Genomic DNA, 19,573 nt, shown 5'->3' with positions numbered 1-19,573 from the left:
GCAGGGCTAGGGCAGTTACAGGAACCTCCCCCCTCCCCAGGGCTGGGGCAGTTACAGAGATCCATGCCCCGCAAAGGGCAGAGCTAGGGCTGTTACAGGGACCTCCCCCACCCCGTCCGGCGCAGAGCAGAGCCAGGGCTGCTGTAAGGACCTGTGAAGGCTGTGGGCTGGGCACTCAGGTGTTTATTCATTTGCACACCCAGAGCAGACAGCGGGGAGAGAACTCAGGAGCCTGGAGGGGTCGGGCCTGGCCCCTCTGCTGCCTGGCCCCGGTCAATCCCAGCACTTGGAGCACAGCGCTGGGTGCCCCAGGGCTTCAGCGAAGCTGCTGCCTGCCCTGATGGGCGGGGCTCTCCCTGGGTGCCGGTCGATGGGACCCAGTGCTGCCCGCACCTGGGGGCAGGGGGGTGTGACACGTCGCTCGGCTGCAGGGGGGATTTCACTGCCCGAGCGATGGAGTTACACTGACCTCGTTGCCTGGCCCGGCCCAGAAGCAGGGAGAGAAGAGGCACCACCCATCCGCCCTAGGGAGAGCAGGGCCAAGAACCCAGCCTCCGGGCCAGGATCTCCTTGCTCCCAGCCCAGGCGGGGCCCCCTGGTCTAAGGCCCTGGAGCAGCAGCACCTGCCCCTGCCTCCGTGGGACCCTGGCCTCTCCCTGGGGAAGCCAGCTACATGCAGGAGCTCAGCTTGGGCGTGCAGGGCACCTGCTTCCCCTCTGCTGGGGTTGCCCCAGGCCGGGAGCTGACTCTACCAGAGGGGGCTGCAGTTCCCATGCGGGATGGACACGCCTCAGGGCGGTCACAGGCTGGAGGGCTGTTGCTCCCAGCAAGGGCACTGGACATGTGTCAGCTGGAAATGGGGTCCTTCCCGTGGCGAGGAGGGGGGGAGATCCCAGCGGGAATGGACGTGGGCTTCCTAGGAGACTGGTGCGGGTAGTCACTGGAAGGGCGACCCTGGGCTGGGCACAAGGCCCCACACTGGGGAGAAAGCAGCCAGGCCGCGCACTGCTAGTCATCCCCCTTATAGAGAGCACTGGGGTTCCTGTGCACACCCAGGGGACCAGGAGCCTGGCTCCCGGCCCAGAGACGCAGCTCAGGAAGGAGAGGCCAGCTAGTGTTGGGCACAGAGTGTTGTCTCTCAAACAGGCAGGGCCGCCCAGCTGGCACAGGGCCTCCGAGTGGGCCTGTGCCCCACCGCCCGGCAGCTGCCATCCCTAGCAGGTGACGTGAATGGCGCCCCAGGCTCCCACCTAGATCCTGCCCCAGCTCAGATAGTGATGGAGTTTGTGCTGGAGAACTGGGACACATAGGAGGCCAGGACGGGATTGGTCGGCAGGACTTTGATGGGCAGGTCCCAGCTGAAGGTATCCACTTCGATTTGCTCCACCCCAGTCCAGGTGATGGTTTCCGACGGGTTCTCAGGGACCGTGTGGGCCTCCCCTGAGTCCCGGGAGGTCACAAACTCAAAGTGCAGCCTCCACTTCAGAGACACTGTGGGTGAAAGGAGGGTCAGAGGCTGTGAGTGCGACGACACCTGGACGGCACGGCAGGGGGTCCCCGCTCAGCAGCCACATTATCTCCAGCCAGCTTGGTGAAGGGGTCCCCCTTTCTAAGAGGGCAGTGTGACGAAGCGGGACTGTTCTTAATGTTTCCTCTGAATAGTGTGGGGGTGCCTCAGTTTCCCCTAGGCAGTTCTTAAGTATCTAGGGAGTGGGGTAAGGGTGTATGATCATTGCAGAGCCCTAGAGGGCAGGTGTGTGCAGGGGTCTGGACCCAGAGAATGGCCAACACCCTGTTTCCTGGCAACTGATGGCCTGGGCCCTTCCCCCCTGCAAGGTGAGAGCTAAAGTGTTGGAGAACAAAGGAATCAGATGACCTCCTGACCCAGGAAAGGAACAAAGCCCAGGGGAAGAGGGGCTGGAGGGAGTTTCAGTTTGGGGCTGGCTGGGACATGGAGTGAAGTGCAGATGTGGTTGTCTGGCTCCCTGCCCCCCAAAATGGACCCAGCTGAGGGGTCCTGTTCTCTGCACCTGCAAGCTCTGTGTTAGACCATGTTCCTGTCGTCTAATAAACCTTCTGTTTTACTGGCTGGCTGAGAGTCCCGTCTGACTGCGAAGTTGGGGGGCAGGACCCTCTGGCTTCCCCAGGACCCCGCCTGGGCGGACTCACTGTGGGAAGCGCACGGAGGGGCAGAGGAGGCTGAATGCTCCGAGGTCAGACCCAGGAAGGGGAAAGCTGGGCGAGCTGTGTGTCCTGCAGACAGGCTGCTCACAGAGAGGAGACTGCCCCAGAGTCCTGACTGGCTTCATGGGGAGCAGTTCCAGAGCATCGCTCGGGGACGCCGTGACAGGCAGCAACCCCCCCAGCACCGGTACAGCTGTCTCCTCTCTGGCGCCTGTCTCTGACGGGGGTATGCCAGCACAGGGCAGGGCAGGAGTCTGAGCAGGCGTCTGAGCAGGCAGGGGCAGGAGCCTCTAGGGATGGCAGTGGGGCGATGCCAACCCCCCCCCAGCCGTGAGCACGAGCAGCTCCCTTCCGGGCACTCACCGATATTGGTGGTGAAGCCGGGCGTGGAGCTCAGCGGGACGGGAAGGCTGAAGCTGCTCCTGGCTGTATGCAGACAGGATTCCTGGTGGCGGGCGTGTGTGCTGTAGGAGACGGGCTGCCCGCGCCGCCGTTGGAACTCCTCCTGGATACTCTCCTCTGTCTGCAGGCTCACCGAGTACTGGGAGCAGGCACACACATGGGGGAGGGCAAAGCGCCCTGGCTTTCAGACACCGCTGCGCGATCCCAGCCGAGAGCTCGGCAGAAGGCTCTGAGGGGCCTAGCTCTGAACAGCTCGCAGCCCCCGCCCAAACCAAACCCACCAGGAAGCCCAAGGCAGGACTCTGGACTGCCCAGAAGCGCCCAAAGCAGCCCAGTGTCTGCTGCACTGCTGCGAGCCCGCCTGCCCACGTGCACCCCTGGCCAGACAAGGGACGGGCTGCTTGGCCGCGTGGCCGGGAAGCAGGAGCTGCACTCACCTGCAGGCAGGGGATGTCCCCTTCCGAGAAGTTAAATGTCCCGAGGATGTCTTCTCCAATCTTATAGACAGTCTTAAAGATCCCGAACTTGCCCACCTTCCCCCGGGTGTTGCTGATGTTATACACGTCTGTGGAGAAAGGAGACGGGCAGATGAGCCAGGGCTGCTGCTACTCCCCGCCTGGAACAAAGCCCCAGCCCAAGAGCATGGCTGTGCCCCTGAAAGACTGGACTCCTGCTGAGGACAGCTCTCGGGGAGCATCGGGGACCCCTCAGCACACGCACTGTGCACGCTGGTCACAACAGGGCCCTGGCTGGCTATGGACAGAGATGCTTTGATCTGTTAGGGCCTTACACAGGCAGGGCAGCGTGGGGCAGCTGTCAGAACGTCAGGGCTCTGGACACGCAGCGAGGCTGCTGGATTGGCTGGTAAGAAAGATCTGCAGAGCCGCTGCTGAGGAATCCAGGGAGCTGGGAATGGGAGACGAATAGGCAGCAGTGCGCACGCCCGCTGGGGACAGGGCAGAGACCGCACAGACCAGGCACGAGCTGGAAGGGGCAGGGAGGGACGGTACGATCAGGTGGGGAACAACCTACGCAGGCTGCGCCGGGAGGTGGCTGCCATCAGCAGCTCCGTGGCCAGGTCCGCCAGCCGGGAGTCTTTCTTCACCCTCTCCTCCTCCTCCAGGAAGGGGTTTGAGGGGGCGACCACTTCGTCCTGGGGGAACTGATACTCTTTGAGCCCTGGGGAGAGAGCGCAGAAAGGGTCACAGCCTGGCAGTGGGCTGGGCATGCCCTGCCCTGCCGGGAGAGTACCGCAGCAGGCCTTACCGTGCAGCACCAGCACCCGGAAGGGCACCCGCAGCAGCTTGATGGGAGAGTTCACCCGCTGGCAGCCGATGGTCAGCTTGTACACATACTTCACTGACTGCCCCCGGAAGGAGGGCGGCCCGTCCACAGGCAGCGTCTCGCAGTACGAGTCTGAAAGGAGGGGGGCAGGGCTCACTGTCCATGGGTCTTACAACGGAAAGAGTTGAGCAACCTTATCTGTGGGAGCCAGCTTGGCCTATACTCCACACAACACTCCCCTGCAGTCTCCCCTCAAGAACGCCGGAGCCTCACAAGCTTGAGGGAATTACCCCTACAGCGCCCCCACCTGGGGCACAGAGGCGTACTACCACCCCCGTTTCACAGACGGGGACCCGAGGCGTCGTGGGGTTCGGTGGATTGGTGGTAATGTGGGACTTTAACTACCCAGACATCTGTGGGAAAAGTACCACAGCAAACCCCAACATTCCCAGGAAGCTCTTGGAATGCACTGGGGACAACTTTTTGTTTCAGAAAGTGGAGGGAGTAACCGGGGGACAGCTATTTTAGACTTCATTCTGACCAGCAGGGAGGAACTGGCTGTGAATCTGAAGGTGGAAGGCAACTGGGAGAAAGGGATCAGGACATTACAGATTTCATGATTCCAAGGAAAGGAAGGAGTGAGAGCAGCAGAATAAGGACAATAAATTTCGCAAAAGCTGACCTTAACAGACTCCAAGAACTGGTAGGTAAGGTCCAAGGGAAGAAAATCTAAGGGACTAAGGAGTTCAGGGCAACGGGCAGTTTCTCAAGGACACAATAGTAAATGCACAACTGCAAACTAGACCGGTGCGAAGGAAACGTAGGAGAATAGTAAGAGGCCAATATGGCTCCATCGGCAGTTCTTTAATGACCTGAAAATCAAAAAGGAATCCTACAGGAAGCGGAAGCCTGGATGTATTGCTAAGGAGGCATACAAAAGAACAGCACAAGCTTACAGGGACAAAATCAGGAAGGCTGAGGAACAAAATGAGTTACACCTAGCCAGGGAGATAAATGCGCCGTGAAACAAGCCCCCTCTCTCCCCGAGGGACGAGAACACAGTCCTTACAGGATTTCGACTCTCCGGGATCCAGGCGCAAGTCACAAAAGAGAATCTTTGGGGATGTGGACAGGATACACTGACCCCGCTCTCCTGAAAGGTAAAGAACAATAATTGCTGCACAGGACCAGAGCACCAGGCGCAACCAGCCCAGTGTCCCCCCACCCCTGACACGTCCCTCCCAGACAGTGCTCAGTGCAGGAGGCATCCTTGCCCAACTGCCTGTCACCCGAGAGAGGCAACTGCTAGAGCATCTGATGTGCCCTGGAGCCGCAGGCCTGACAGCTCCAAGAGCTTAATCCTAGCTGGGGTCACTGCTTTTCTGAATCTCACTGTTTGGGGCCGAAGGTGGGAAATAGGGATTCTCTGCCCTGCATCTCAGCATGCTACGGAGCAGCCCCCCAAGCTCTCTCAGTACCAGTCACTATTTTATCTCTTCTCAGTCTCTTACTCCAAGTCCCTGCTGCATCCCCTCACACGGGCACCCTTCCCCCTGACACACACCCTGAGGCCCGGCATAACAGAGGCCAGGCCAGCACTCACCTCTGTTGGGGACAAACACTGTCTCGTTCTCAGCCTGCACATCGTGCTTGCTGTCATCCGAGGGAGGCAGCGCCACCCGGTTCTCGCTGGCATGAAACTGGCAGTGAATCTGGGCGCTGGCCCATGCCAGCATCTCACTGGGTGCAGAGGAGAGAGACAAGCAGTGAGACATAGCCCAGCAGACACCAAGTCAGGCAACGCACCCAGAGGGGAGGACACAAGGGGAATCACTCTGCTCCCCGTGACATCACATGCCCCGGAACCCCACTCGCTGCACTTCTCCAGCTGCGGGTGCTGAGCCCAGGGTCAGGACAGCACCTAACGTATAAAACCTGGATGGTTAGGGAGATGCCCCTCCCCATGCCATAGGATTCTGCCACAGCTCTATCCAGCAGACCCCCAAACTGCAGCCCCCTTAGTCCAGGTGCTGCTACCGGGGAAATTCTTTATTAGACTTTGTCCTAACAGACAAAGAGCAACTGATCAAAGAACTAAAAGTTAATGGTAGCTTAGGTACCAGTGATCATGACTTGATCACATTTATAATGTGCAAGCAGAATAAAGTCCAGACCCATAATATATACACTTGGTCTTTTAACAGGGCCAATTTCACAAAGCTGAAAACAATTAGAAGCTAAATCAGCTATTGCGAATAATTGAATCAGAAAAAATTGAGTGGTAATTTGGGATCATTTAAGAACACCTTACTAGAGGCCCAAAAAGCTTCCCACAATTGAGGAAGACCACCACGCCGGTTAAAAAACTGACCTGGTTTAGAGAGGAAGTTAAGGACAGCTATAAAAAATTAAATAGTAATATATTACAAATGGAAGAAAGGGCAAGTTGATAGTAATGAATATAAATCAGAAAGTAGGAATTGTAGAAAATTGACAAGGGAAGCAAAGGGACACAGGGAGAAATCTATAGCTGTCAGAGTCAAGGACAATTATTAGGAACAAAAAGCTTCCTCACAACGGTATTGGTCCATTACTCGATGGAAATGTTAGTTATCAATTATACCACAGAAAAGGCAGACGTGTTCAATACATATTTCTGTTCTTTATTTGGGGTAAAAAAGATGATATAGTCTCATTATATGAGCAAAAACAACGAGGAGTCCTTGTGGCACCTTAGAGACCAACACATTTATTTGGGCATAAGCTTTCGTGGTCTAGAACCCAATTCATCAGATGCATGGAGTGGAAAATACAGGAGCAAGTATAAATACATGAAAAGATGTGAATTGCCTTACCAAGTAGGAGGTCAGTCTAATGAGACAATTCAATTAACAGTAGGATACCAAGGGAGGAAAAATCACTTTTGTAGTGGTAATGAGGGTGGCCCATTTCAAACAGTTGACAAGAAGGTGTGAGTAACAGTAGGGGGAAATTAGTATGGGGGAAATTAAGTTTTGTAATGACCCAACCACTCCCAGTTTTTATTCAGGCCTAATTTGATAGTGTCCAGTTTTCAAATTAATTCCAGTTCTGCAGTTTCACGTTGGAGTCTGTTTTTAAAGTTTTTTTGTTGAAGAATTGCCACTTTTAGGTCTGTTATTGAGTGACCAGGGAGATTGAAGTGTTCTCCTACTGGTTTTTGGATGTTATAATTCCTGATGTCAGATTTGTGTCCATTTATTCTTTTGCGTAGAGACTGTCCGGTTTGGCCAATGTACATGGCAGAAGGGCATTGCTGGCACATGATGGCATACTACAATATTGTGATATTTTGTCTTATTTTGTATCCCTTTCTGAATAGTTCCTAATACTGTTAGCCCTTTTGGCTGCTGCTGCACGTACAGCTGAAGTTTTCAGAGACTATCCACGGTGACTCCAAGATCTCTTTCTTGAGAGGTAACAGCTAATTTAGACTCCATCATCATACACGTATAGTTGGGATTATGTTTTCCAATGTCCGTTACTTTGGACTTATCAAAGCTGAATGTCATCTGCCATTTTGTTGCCCAGTCACCCAGTTTCATGAGATCCCCTCTAACTCTTTACAGTCAGCTTTGGACTTAACTATCTTGAATACTTTGAACTTACCAAGGGCCACGGTGGAGTCTTCATCACTGACAACGTTTAAATCAAGATGGGATGTTTTTCTAAAAGATCTGCTCTGGGAATTCCGTTGGCAAGATCTACAGCCCGCGCCGTGCAGGGGGTCAGGCCGGTCCAAGGGCCCGCGCTGTGCAGGGGGTCGGGCCGGTCCTAGGGTCCGCGCTGTGCAGGGGGTCGGGCCGGTCCTAGGGCCCGTGCTGTGCAGGGGGTCGGGCCGGTCCTAGGGCCCGTGCTGTGCAGGGGGTCGGGCCGGTCCTAGGGCCCGTGCTGTGCAGGGGGTCGGGCCGGTCCTAGGGCCCGTGCTGTGCAGGGGGTCGGGCCGGTCCTAGGGCCCGTGCTGTGCAGAGGGTCGGGCCGGTCCAAGGGCCCGTGCTGTGCAGGAGGTCGGGCCGGTCCTAGGGCCCGTGCTGTGCAGGGGGTCGGGCCGGTCCTAGGGCCCGTGCCGTGCAGGGGGTCGGGCCGGTCCAAGGGCCCGTGCTGTGCAGGAGGTCGGGCCGGTCCTAGGGCCCGTGCCGTGCAGGGGGTCGGGCCGGTCCAAGGGCCCGTGCTGTGCAGGAGGTCGGGCCGGTCCTAGGGCCCGTGCTGTGCAGGGGGTCGGGCCGGTCCAAGGGCCCGTGCCGTGCAGGAGGTCGGGCCGGTCCAAGGGCCCGTGCCGTGCAGGAGGTCGGGCCGGTCCAAGGGCCCGTGCTGTGCAGGAGGTCGGGCCGGTCCTAGGGCCCGTGCTGTGCAGGGGGTCGGGCCGGTCCAAGGGCCCGTGCTGTGCAGGAGGTCGGGCCGGTCCTAGGGTCCGCGCTGTGCAGGGGGTCGGGCCGGTCCTAGGGCCCGTGCTGTGCAGGGGGTCGGGCCGGTCCTAGGGCCCGTGCTGTGCAGGGGGTCGGGCCGGTCCTAGGGCCCGTGCTGTGCAGGGGGTCGGGCCGGTCCTAGGGCCCGTGCTGTGCAGGAGGTCGGGCCGATCCTAGGGCCCGCGCCGTGCAGGGGGTCGGGCCGGTCCAAGGGCCCGTGCTGTGCAGGAGGTCGGGCCGGTCCTAGGGCCCGTGCTGTGCAGGGGGTCGGGCCGGTCCAAGGGCCCGTGCTGTGCAGGGGGTCGGGCCGGTCCTAGGGCCCGTGCTGTGCAGAGGGTCGGGCCGGTCCAAGGGCCCGTGCTGTGCAGGAGGTCGGGCCGGTCCTAGGGCCCGTGCTGTGCAGGGGGTCGGGCCGGTCCTAGGGCCCGTGCCGTGCAGGGGGTCGGGCCGGTCCAAGGGCCCGTGCTGTGCAGGAGGTCGGGCCGGTCCTAGGGCCCGTGCTGTGCAGGAGGTCGGGCCGGTCCTAGGGCCCGTGCTGTGCAGGGGGTTGGGCCGGTCCTAGGGCCCGTGCTGTGCAGGGGGTCGGGCCGGTCCAAGGGCCCGTGCTGTGCAGGAGGTCGGGCCGGTCCTAGGGCCCGTGCTGTGCAGGAGGTCGGGCCGGTCCTAGGGCCCGTGCTGTGCAGGGGGTTGGGCCGGTCCTAGGGCCCGTGCTGTGCAGGGGGTCGGGCCGGTCCAAGGGCCCGTGCTGTGCAGGGGGTCGGGCCGGTCCTAGGGCCCGTGCTGTGCAGAGGGTCGGGCCGGTCCAAGGGCCCGTGCTGTGCAGGAGGTCGGGCCGGTCCTAGGGCCCGTGCTGTGCAGGGGGTCGGGCCGGTCCTAGGGCCCGTGCCGTGCAGGGGGTCGGGCCGGTCCAAGGGCCCGTGCTGTGCAGGAGGTCGGGCCGGTCCTAGGGCCCGTGCTGTGCAGGAGGTCGGGCCGGTCCTAGGGCCCGTGCTGTGCAGGGGGTCGGGCCGGTCCAAGGGCCCGTGCTGTGCAGGAGGTCGGGCCGGTCCTAGGGCCCGTGCCGTGCAGGGGGTCGGGCCGGTCCTAGGGCCCGTGCCGTGCAGGGGGTCGGGCCGGTCCAAGGGCCCGTGCCGTGCAGGGGGTCGGTCCGGTCCTAGGGCCCGCGCCGTGCAGGGGGTCGGGCCGGTCCAAGGGCCCGCGCCGTGCAGGGGGTCGGGCCGGTCCAAGGGCCCGCGCCGTGCAGGGGGTCGGGCCGGTCCTAGGGCCCGTGCTGTGCAGGGGGTCGGGCCGGTCCTAGGGCCTGCATTAGATGGGGTGGGGGGAGGGGTCAGACTGACTGACCACAGTTGTCCTTTCTGGCCTTGGAATCTAGGAATCTCAGTGGGGATACCGTGACCTGGGGACTTGCTCCCTCCCATGCTCAAAGCAGGCTGTAGATTCTGCCCGCCAGCTCTTACTGCAAGCCTGGCTCCAGGGTCAGCCTTCTGCAGAGGGCTGAGAGATGTGCAAAGCTCTCTGTTTATTAGCAATGCTCAGTAGTGCCTGGGACCCCAGACAGGATCAGAGCCCCGGTGTGCTGGGTGCTGCCCAGAGACAAAGTTAGTCAGCCATTGCCCTGAAGAGCTGGGAGCCAACTGGCTAGGCAGCAGTTCTGCAGAAAAGGACCTGGGGATTACTGTGGTCGAGAAGCTGGATATGAGTCAGCAGGGTGCCCTCGTTGCCAAGAAGGCTAACAGCATATTGGGCTGCATTAGTAGGAGGATTGAAAGCAGATTGAGGGAAGTGATTATTCCCCTCTATTTGGCACCTGGTGAGGCCACACCTGGAGCATTGTATCCAGTTTTGGTCCCACCACTACAGAAAGGATGAAAACAAATTGGAGAGGGTCCAGCGGAGGGCAACGAAAATAATTAGGGGGCTGGGGCACATGACTTATGAGGAGAGGCTGAGGGAACTGGGCTTATTTAGTCTGCAGAAGAGAAGAGTGAGGGGGAGATTTGATTGCAGCCTTCAACTACCTGAAAGGGGGTGTGATGAAGTGGGACTGTTCTTAATGTTTCCTCTGAATAGTGTGGGGGGTGCCTCAGTTTCCCCTAGGCAGTTCTTAAATATCTAGGGGGTGGAGTAAGGGTGTATGATCATTGCAGAGCCCTAGAGGGCAGGTGTGTGCAGGGGTCTGGACACAGAGAATGGCCGACACCCTGTTTCCTGGCAACTGATGGCCTGGGCCCTTCCCCCCCTGCAAGGTGAGAGCTGAAGGGTTGGAGAACAAAGGAATCAGGTGACCACCTGGCCCGGGAAAGGAACAAAGCCCAGAGGAGGAAGGGCTGGAGGGGGTTTTCAGTTTGGGGCTGGCTGGGACATGGAGTGAAGTGCAGACGTGGTTGTCTGGCTCACTGCCCCCCAAAATGGACCCAGCTGAGGGGTCCTGTTCTCTGCACCTGCAAGCTCTGTTTTAGACCATGTTCCTGTCGTCTAATAAACCTTCTGTTTTACTGGCTGGCTGAGAGTCCCGTCTGACTGCGAAGTTGGGGGGCAGGACCCTCTGGCTTCCCCAGAAGCCCCGCCTGAGCGGACTCGCTGGGGGAAGCGCACGGAGGGGCAGAGGATGCTGAATGCTCCGAGGTCAGACCCAGGAAGGTGGAAGCTGGGTGAGCTGTGTGTCCTGAAGACAGGCTTCTCACAGAAAGGCGACTGCCCCAGAGTCCTGACTGGCTTCATGGGGAGCAGTTCCAGAGCATCACCGGGGACTCCGTGACAGGGGGTTCCAAAGAGGATGGAGCTCGGCTGTTCTCAGTGGTGGCAGATGACAGAACGAGGAGCAACGGTCTCAAGTTGCAGTGGGGGAGGTCTAGGTTGGATATTAGGAAAAACTTTTTCACTAGGAGGGTGGTGAAGCACTGGAATGCGTTACCTAGGGAGGTGGTGGAATCTCCTTCCTTAGAGGTTTTTAAGACTTGGCTTGACAAAGCCCTGGCTGGGATGGTTTAGTTGGGGATTGGTCCTGCTTTGAGCAGGGGGTTGGACTAGATACTTCCTGAGGTCTCTTCCAACGCTAATCTTCTATGATACTATGATAACTGTAAGAGCTCACAGTGTAAACAGACGAGGCAGAGAGGAAGCATTATTATCCCCATCTGACGAAGGGGAACTGAGGCCAAGAGAGACGAAGTGACTTGCCCAGGGTCAGACAGGAAGTCTGTGTCAGAAACAGGAGTGCTCTCTAATGCCTTTGCTGACTGGTCAGGGGGGCAGTGCTCATGTACACTGCCGGGTGAACCACGGTTCTAGTCATTCTTAAGAGGCTGGTGATGGATACAAATCAAAAGGGACACATACAATATTGCGTTCTGAGGGGTGGCTTAGAACGATGGAGGAGCTCTACAAATGGACCCCTCTCTGCGCAGATTAAACTGAAGTTGGAGACAAATGCTCCAGCCTGCTGAACCCAGCTCTCCCGGGACTGACTCCAGGAGGGTCAGGCTAGACGCCCCTCTGTTATGTACACATCAAGGCCAGGAGGCTGTGTCCGCCGGGAGGTGAACTCCCCCAGCCGGTTTCCGACCTGGACCAATACCAGGAAACCCCAAGATGCTGGATTCGGGAGACAGGTGCGTATCTCCATCAGGGATACCTCTGAAAGCTGCATCCACCCTTCTCAGTAATCCCTTCTCTGCACTTTGGGACTTTGGGGAAAACGGGGCCTTTTCTCTTGTGCTGCTGTGTGCTCTGAGCCCAGGCCGCCCCCTCCAGTGCGTGTCACTAGCGCCCCCAAGAGCCTCCCCAGACGGCACGTCTGCAGCAGCACCGCGGGTGTCTCCTGCACTAGGGCTCAGGACAGGGAGACTCCCCAGGCGGGCCTCTGGGGACCGCGCTGGAGTGAAGGGGTGAAACAGAGTGCAGGAAAGGACGGACCTTTATTCCTCGGCCCCAGTGATGCGGCAAGAGTGTGGTAACAAAGGGTGACACCTGGCTCACGTGACAGGGAGCAGCCGCTACGGATCCCAGGAGACGCTGTTACATCTTTTCTTTTTAAATTACACGGGAACCAAACGTAACACCAACGAAAGCGACATCTGCAAACGAGTTAGCCGACTAACACAGCCCCCAAATGCACGCCTCTGGGACAGAGGTCGAGATACTGACCCCCTGGCAGTAACGACCCCCCTGAACCTCTGAGGAGTTTGGAGCACATGGTCGTTTCTTGTTCTCAAAACACTCCCTTCCGCAGTGACCTGACAGGCTGCTGAGGTGGATCCGCCACCTGGGCCTGCTTTTCTGGCTGGCGGGGGCAAAAGCACAACCATTACGCTCAGTGCTTTGAGTAGCCTTACACAAGCATGGCCTGACTGGGTCAGACCAAGGGTCCATCTAGCCCAGTCTCCTGCCTGCCGACAGCGGCCAGTGCCAGGTGCCCCAGAAGGATGAACAGAACAGGTGATCACCAAGTGACCCATCCCCTGTCGCCCATTCCCAGCATCTAGCAAACACAGCCCTAGAGCTGTCTTTGCTTAGAGTTAGATACCCTCCTTTGCTTTTGCACAACTGACTCTGGGGGAGAGTCTAAGCTCTGACACTCAGCTTTGGCATGGATGGTACAGCTGTTGCCTCAGCAGGCTGCTAGCCATTATCTCCTGAGTGTCTGACATTCTCTCCCACTTGCAATGGGGGTAACTGCCTTGCTTTGACATTTTATATCATAGTATTTCTTCTGTTTTAGTTGCTTGGCCCATTGCGCTTTGTAAGTACAGCAGAACCTCAGTGTTACAAACCCCAGAGTTAAGAACTCGCCAGTCAACCACACACCTCAATTGGAACTGGAAGTACATAATCAGACAGCAGCAGAGGAGAAAAAGAAAAAGAAAGAAAGAAGCAAATCCAGCCCAGTACTGTTAAATATAAACTACTAAAAAATAAAGGGAAAGTTCAAAAAAAGATTTGACAAGCTAAGGAAACTTTTTCTGTTTTTGTTTCCTTTATATTCAGAGGGTTAAAAGCAGCATTTTCCTTCTGCACAGTCAAGTTTCAAAGTTGTATTAAGTCAATGTTCAGTTGTAAACTTTTGAAAGAACCAGAAGGTTTTGTCCTGAGTTACAAACATTTCAGAGTTACGAACAACCTCCATTCCCGAGGGGTTGTAACGCTGAGGCTCTGCTGGACTTGAGGGTGGCAGTCCTTGGCTCAAGATGCTTAGGAGATTCAGAATTAAGGTTTCTATCCTTCTGTCCACAAGTCTCTAACTGGTGTGCTGGTGATGCTAACAAGCACTGCGAATGCTGTAAGAGTCTGCTAGGTATGGCTCCCTTGAATCAACAGAGCTTTTCACCTCTTAATCAAGGTCCTTGCCACCTGCACTTTCCTGCTGACCCAGCTGACTGTGCATAGCAGGGTCTTGGCATGGTGTACTTGAATTGCTCTATCAAGCAGAACAGCCACAATGAGCCATTTGTGAATCGTGAGCTGTTACTAAGTGGGAATGTTCTGTAACATTTTTATGAGTCCTATTTGTGCCTCAGCTTCGTTGTTCTGCATTGTTACCCTGTGGGTTGGGAGGGACTGTTCGCTCTCAGAGCAGGCTGGGAGACACAGCTGTGGGTATCACCAAGCTGTCTGGGCCCAGGCCCCACATCAATGGAGCATTTGAAAAGACAAAGGCAAATCCAGTCGCTGGGACATCGACACTTAGAGACGGAAGACCCAGAGGGATCGGGATTTCCCACCTCTCAGCAGGGAGGCTGAGCAGCATTCCCCAGCTGGAGAACAAAGGACTGGGGAGGTGTGAGATGGGGATCGGAGCTGGGACTCTCACCTGGAGTCTGACCAAGGAGATCCAAGGAAATGGGTTCCCTACAGCTTGGCTGGGCTCTGGGCTGGTCAGACTGGAGGATGCTCTGGCAGCGCTGTGGGACTGTCACTGCAGGTGCTGGGCGAGGTACATTCATCCCCGAGGGGTGGACGAGTTTCCATCTGGGTCTGTCTCCGTGGGATTCAGTGAGTGGCGCTCACGGGCAAAGCAGGGGGCTGCAGGCCCAGAAGTCCAGTCTGAGGGGGCAGTGAAGCCGAATGGCTCATAGGCGCCGACTCAGTGGATGCTCCGGGGCTGAAGCACCCACGGGTAAAAATTGGTGGGTGCTCTGCACCCACCGGCAGCTCCCCGCCCCGCCTCAGCTCACCTCCGCCTCTGCTCCTCCTCCTCCCCTGAGTGCACCGCACACCCGCTTTTCCCCCCTAGCTCCCAGAACTTGCGCCGTGAAACAGCTGTTTCGCGCGGCAAGCGCTGGGAAGGAGTGGGGAGGAGGGGGAATGCGGTGCGCTCGGGAAGAGGCGGGGCCTGGGCAGGGATTTGGGGAAAGGGTCCAATAGGGGCAGGGACTTTGGGGAAGGGGTTGGAACGGGGGCAGGGTGGGGAAAGGGTGGAGTCAGGGCGGGGCCAGGGGTGCGTGAGCACCCACCGGCGCCGGGGAAAGTTGGCGCCTATGGAATGGCTTACCCTGGAGGAAGAATGAGACCCTTAGGGGGTCCGGCACACTGAGGGGGCTCCTCTGAAAGACCGTTCCAAAGCTGGGGGTGTAGCACCGATCCTGTGGATCTGTGATATGAGCCATTCTCTCTTATTAATTCACCTGGCATCCCATGGTGAGCAAACTATGATTTACCCTACATTACAGGTTGTACAGTACCAGCCCAAATTTAGAGAAAACTGGAGTGGCAGTTCGCCATTAAGTGGCAATCTTTTTCCTGCTTCATTCAGAGAGATTAGTGCCAGCCTTGGACCATAAGAACATAAAAATGGCCATACTGGGTCTAGGTGACCAGACAGCAAGTGTGAAAAATCGGGACGGGGGTGGGGGGTAATAGGAACCTATATAAGAAAAAGACCCAAAACCGGGACTGTCCCTGTAAAATCCAGACATCTGGTCACCCTAACTGGGTCAGATCAAAGGTCCATCTAGCCCAGTATCCTGTCTTCCGACAGCGGCCAATGCCAGGTGCTTCAGAGGGAATGCACGGAACAGGGAATCATCAAGTGATCCATCTCCTGTCGCCCATTCCCAGCATCTGGCAAACACAGGCTAGGGACACCATCCCTGCCCATCCTGGCTCATAGCCATTGGTAGACCTATCGTGCATGAACTTGTTTAGTTCTTTTTTGAACCCTGTTATAGTCTTGGACTTCACACCATCCTCTGGCAAGGAGTTCCACAGGTTGGCTGTGCGTTGTGTGAATACTTCCTTCTGTTTGTTTTTAATCTGCTGTCTGTTCATTTCAGTGGGTGACTCCTAGTTCGTGTGTTGTGAGAAGGAGTAAATAACACGTCCTTGTTTGCTTTCTCCACACCAGTCACAATTTTATAGATCTCTGTCATATCGCCCCTTAGTCGGGTCTTTTCCAAGCTGAAAAGTTCCAGTCTTATTAACCTTTCCTCGTATGGAAGCTGTTCCGTACCCCTCATCATTTTTGTTGCCCTTTTCTGTACTTGTTCCAATTCAGATACATCTTTTTTGAGATGGGGCGACCACACCCGCATGCAGTGTTCAAGGTACGGGCGCACCATGGATTTATACAGAGGCAACATGATATTTTCAGTCTTATTCTCTCTCCCTTTCCGAACGACTCTCACCATTCCATCTGCTTCTCTGAATGCCGCTGCACACAAACAGCTGCCAGTGTTTTGGGTTTTTTTTTTTTTTTTTTTCAATTTGAGCATAGTTCTGCTGAGTTGTTGTCACAGAGTCCCTGGGCGATGCTCTGGAACTGCTCCCCATGAAGCCAGTCAGGACTCTGGGGTAGTTGCCTTTCTGTGAGCAGCCTGTCTTCAGGACACACAGCTCACACAGCTTCCACCTTCCTGGGTCTGACCTCGGAGCATTCAGCATCCTCTGCCCCTCCGTGCGCTTCCCCCCAGTGAGTCCACTCAGATGGGGCTCCTGGGGAAGCCAGAGGGTCCTGCACCCCAACTTCGCAGTCAGACGGGACTCTCAGCCAGCCAGTAAAACAGAAGGTTTATTAGACGACAGGAACGTGGTCTAAAACAGAGCTTGCAGGTGCAGAGAACGGGACCCCTCAGCTGGGTCCATTCTGGGGGGCAGTGAGCCAGACAACCACGTCTGCACTTCACTCCATGTCCCAGCCAGCCCCAAACTGAAACTCCCTCCAGCCCCTCCTCCTCTGGGCTTTGTTCCTTTCCCGGGCCAGGTGGTCACCTGATTCCTTTGTTCTCCAACCCTTTAGCTCTCACCTCGCAGGGGGGAAGGGCCCAGGCCATCAGTTGCCAGGAAACAGGGTGTCGGCCATTCTCTGTGTCCAGACTCCTGCACACACCGGCCCTCTAGGGCTCTGCAATGATCATACACCCTTACCCCACCACCTAGATACTTAAGAACTGCCTAGGGGAAACTGAGGCACCCCCACACTATTCAGAGGAAACATTAAGAACAGTCCCACTTCGTCACAGTTGTGCTTTCACCCTTGCTTTGGGGGAATCATCTTGCAGGAGGTCAGCCCCAAAACCACGAGCTTGCATCACCCAAGACCTCAGCCCTTTGTCAATCTCAGAGTATTTCAGAACAGGTGCTTCTGACAGTTTTTTCAACTGCCGAAAGCTTTTCTCTCAACACTCGTGGCCGCGTCTCCAGGTGGAGCTCTGTGCGGATCATTGTACCTTGACAACTTTGGGATGAATTTGCTCAGCAAAATTAACACGGCTGTGGGGCAGTTATGTACTTGCAAATTGTCACCCCCTCCCTGGCCCTTCATCCACGGCTCCTCATGGTGGTGTGCGAGGTCTCTGGGGGCAGGACCCCGGCTGTATGTCTGTGCACTGCTCAGCACAAAGATGTCCTGATGCCAAGCGGAGCCCCTGGGTGCTCCGGTAAGTTACTATTCTCCTCTCAGTGACCCGGCGTCCCGGTGGAACCAGTCCTTCAGGTTTAAAAGCCAGTTTAGCCCCCTTCTTCCCCTGTAACCTTGTGTGTCATTTCAATCACTCCAAACTGGGGGTGGGGAGGCCTCACCCCCAGAGACAGATCCTTTGCCTAGTTTATTCCCCTTGGCCAAACGGAGCTGACCCTGCAGGCCTGGTCACTGACTAAGCAGGGGACAGGCAAGTCCCAGTTGGGTGCTGCCTGAGCAGAGGGGCCCCCTGGGGTGGGGAAGGCTGTGAAGTGACAAGGCCACAGCATCCCCCCCAGCCCCCTTCTCCTCCCAGGACCCCGCCCTGGCCTCCACTCTGCTCCGGGGGCCGCCCAGGCTGGGACCCCATCTCCCTGGGGCTGGCGGGGGGCTGGTACCTGCTGGCGGAGGTGGAGGTGGCCGAGAGCGGGTTGGTGAAGACGATCCCACACTCCAGCATCTCCCCGGCCAGGAACACGGGCCCGCGGCTCAGCTGGGCCAGAACCTCGATCATGGCTCCGGCCACGCCAGCTGCACCTGCAACCGCCCCAGACCTGGGTGAACCCGCACGTCTGCCGGGGGGGACCCGAACCCCCGCCTCAGAGACACCCCCACCCCACCGCGCCCCCCACCGCACCCCGGGGCAGCCCCAGACCCGGGTGAACCCACATGTCTGCCAGGGGGGACCCGAAGCCCCGCGTCAGAGACACCCCCCCACCGTGCCCCGACCCCCTCCCACCGCACCCCGGGGCAGCCCCAGACCTGGGTGAACCCGCACGTCTGCCAGGGGGGGACCCGAACCCCCGCGTCAGAGACACCCCCCCTCCACCGCGCCCCCCACCGCACCCCGGGGCAGCCCCAGACCCGGGTGAACCCGCACGTCTGCCGGGGGGGACCCGAAGCCCCGCGTCAGAGACACCCCCCCACCGTGCCCCGACCCCCTCCCACCGCACCCCGGGGCAGCCCCAGACCCGGGTGAACCCACATGTCTGCCGGGGGGGACCCGAAGCCCCGCGTCAGAGACACCCCCCCACCGTGCCCCGACCCCCTCCCACCGCACCCCGGGGCAGCCCCAGACCCGGGTGAACCCACATGTCTGCCGGGGGGGACCCGAACCCCCGCGTCAGAGACACCCCCACCCCACCGCGCCCCCCACCGCACCCCGGGCGGACCCTGAGACCCGCCGAGACCCGAACCTCCGCGGGCAGCCGGGCTGGGACCCAGGCGTCCGGGGGGCCTTCGGCCAAGACGGCAGCCCGGGCTTCCTGCCGCGGGGCCTCCCCCGAGCCCCGCCCCGGCGGACGCGGGACCCCCCCGCGGGCCCCGCTCACTCACCGGCGGGACACAGGGACCCTCGGCAGCGCAGACAGCGACCCCGGCCCGCTCGGGAATCGTCGGCTCCGCTCGGAGAGGTTCGGGCTCCGCTCGGCTCCGTTCGGGAATCGTCGGCTCCGCTCGGAGAGGTTCGGGCTCCGCTCGGCTCCGTTCGGGAATCGTCGGCTCCGCTCGGAGAGGTTCGGGCTCCGCTCGGCTCCGTTCGGGAATCGTCGGCTCCGCTCGGAGCGGTTCGGGCCCCGCCATTCGGCTCCGCTCGGAGAGGTTCGGGCTCCGCTCGGCTCCGTTCGGGAATCGTCGGCTCCGCTCGGAGCGGTTCGGGCCCCGCCATTCGGCCCCGCTCGGGAAGGTTCGGGCGCCGCTCGGCCGGGTTCGCGTTCCGGTCCCCGCTCCCCCCGCCGGCCGAGCCGGTTGGGCTTCGGGCCGGTTTCCTCCCGAGTCCCGCCTTCCGGGCCCGCAGAGCTCGCGCGGGGTGAGGCCGGCAGGTCAGCGGCCGGCGGGCGGACAGACAGGCGGACAGCCGTTGGGCGGGGGGGTTTGCAGGCGGACGGACGGACGGACAGACAGACAGGTACTGGGGGGAGGGGTGCAGGCGGACGGACAGGGACCGGGGGGGCAGGGGGTGCTTGCAGACAGACGGGCGGGCGGGCGGACAGGGACCGGGGGGAGGGGTGCAGACAGACGGACGGGCGGGCGGACAGGGACCGGGGGAGGGGGTCGCCGCGCTGAGCTCTGCCCCAGGGCGGCCGGGAGCTGAGCGCACCGAGCAGCGCACCCTGAGCTGGGCGCGGGGCAGGGCACGGGGGGGGCTGCACCCTGAGCTGGGCGCGGGGGGGGGGGGGGCGGCTGCACCCTGAGCTGGGCGCGGGGCAGGGCACAGGGGGGGGCTGCACCCTGAGCTGGGCGCGGGGGGGGGGGCGGCTGCACCCTGAGCTGGGCGCGGGGGGGGGGGGGCGGCTGCACCCTGAGCTGGGCGCGGGGGGGGGGGGGCGGCTGCACCCTGAGCTGGGCGCGGGGGGGGGGGGGCGGC

At 59.1% G+C, this 19,573-nt stretch overlaps 1 protein-coding gene across 3 annotated transcripts; it reads right to left on the bottom strand.

Moving 5' to 3' along the window:
• Positions 1-165: 165 nt before the first annotated feature.
• RGP1 (RGP1 partner of RAB6A GEF complex) lies at positions 166-18,649 on the bottom strand. 3 transcript variants are annotated; one of them, XM_073343272.2, is made up of 9 exons: positions 18,544-18,649; positions 17,607-17,745; positions 5,474-5,610; positions 4,940-5,023; positions 3,853-4,002; positions 3,619-3,765; positions 3,024-3,151; positions 2,548-2,725; positions 166-1,491 (listed from the first exon to the last, which is right to left on the bottom strand). In XM_073343272.2, the coding sequence occupies exons 2-9, from the start codon at positions 17,720-17,722 to the stop codon at positions 1,268-1,270; spliced, it is 1,164 nt and encodes a 387-aa protein (XP_073199373.1). In that variant the 5' UTR covers positions 17,723-17,745; positions 18,544-18,649; the 3' UTR covers positions 166-1,267. The 3 variants fall into 3 exon arrangements, with proteins under 3 accessions (XP_073199373.1, XP_073199375.1, XP_073199376.1); XM_073343274.2 differs by lacking the exon at positions 18,544-18,649 and adding an exon at positions 18,405-18,537; XM_073343275.2 differs by lacking the exon at positions 2,548-2,725 and having other exon boundaries at positions 1,399-1,491.
• Positions 18,650-19,573: the final 924 nt, after the last annotated feature.

Source organism: Lepidochelys kempii, chromosome 5, assembly GCF_965140285.1.
Source record: "Lepidochelys kempii isolate rLepKem1 chromosome 5, rLepKem1.hap1, whole genome shotgun sequence".
NCBI lineage: Eukaryota > Metazoa > Chordata > Testudines > Cheloniidae > Lepidochelys > Lepidochelys kempii.
This window is presented reverse-complemented; position numbering and strand designations above follow the sequence as displayed.

Coding starts and splice junctions, on each gene's coding strand:
- RGP1 (XM_073343272.2), bottom strand. CDS start 17,722: ATGATCGAGGTTCTGGCCCAGCTGAGCCGCGGGCCCGTGTTCCTGGCC. Junction 2,726..3,023: donor GGGACATCCCCTGCCTGCAG/GTGAGTGCAGCT, acceptor GCCTGCTCCCAG/TACTCGGTGAGCCTGCAGAC. Junction 1,492..2,547: donor CGGCTTCACCACCAATATCG/GTGAGTGCCCGG, acceptor TTTCACCCACAG/TGTCTCTGAAGTGGAGGCTG.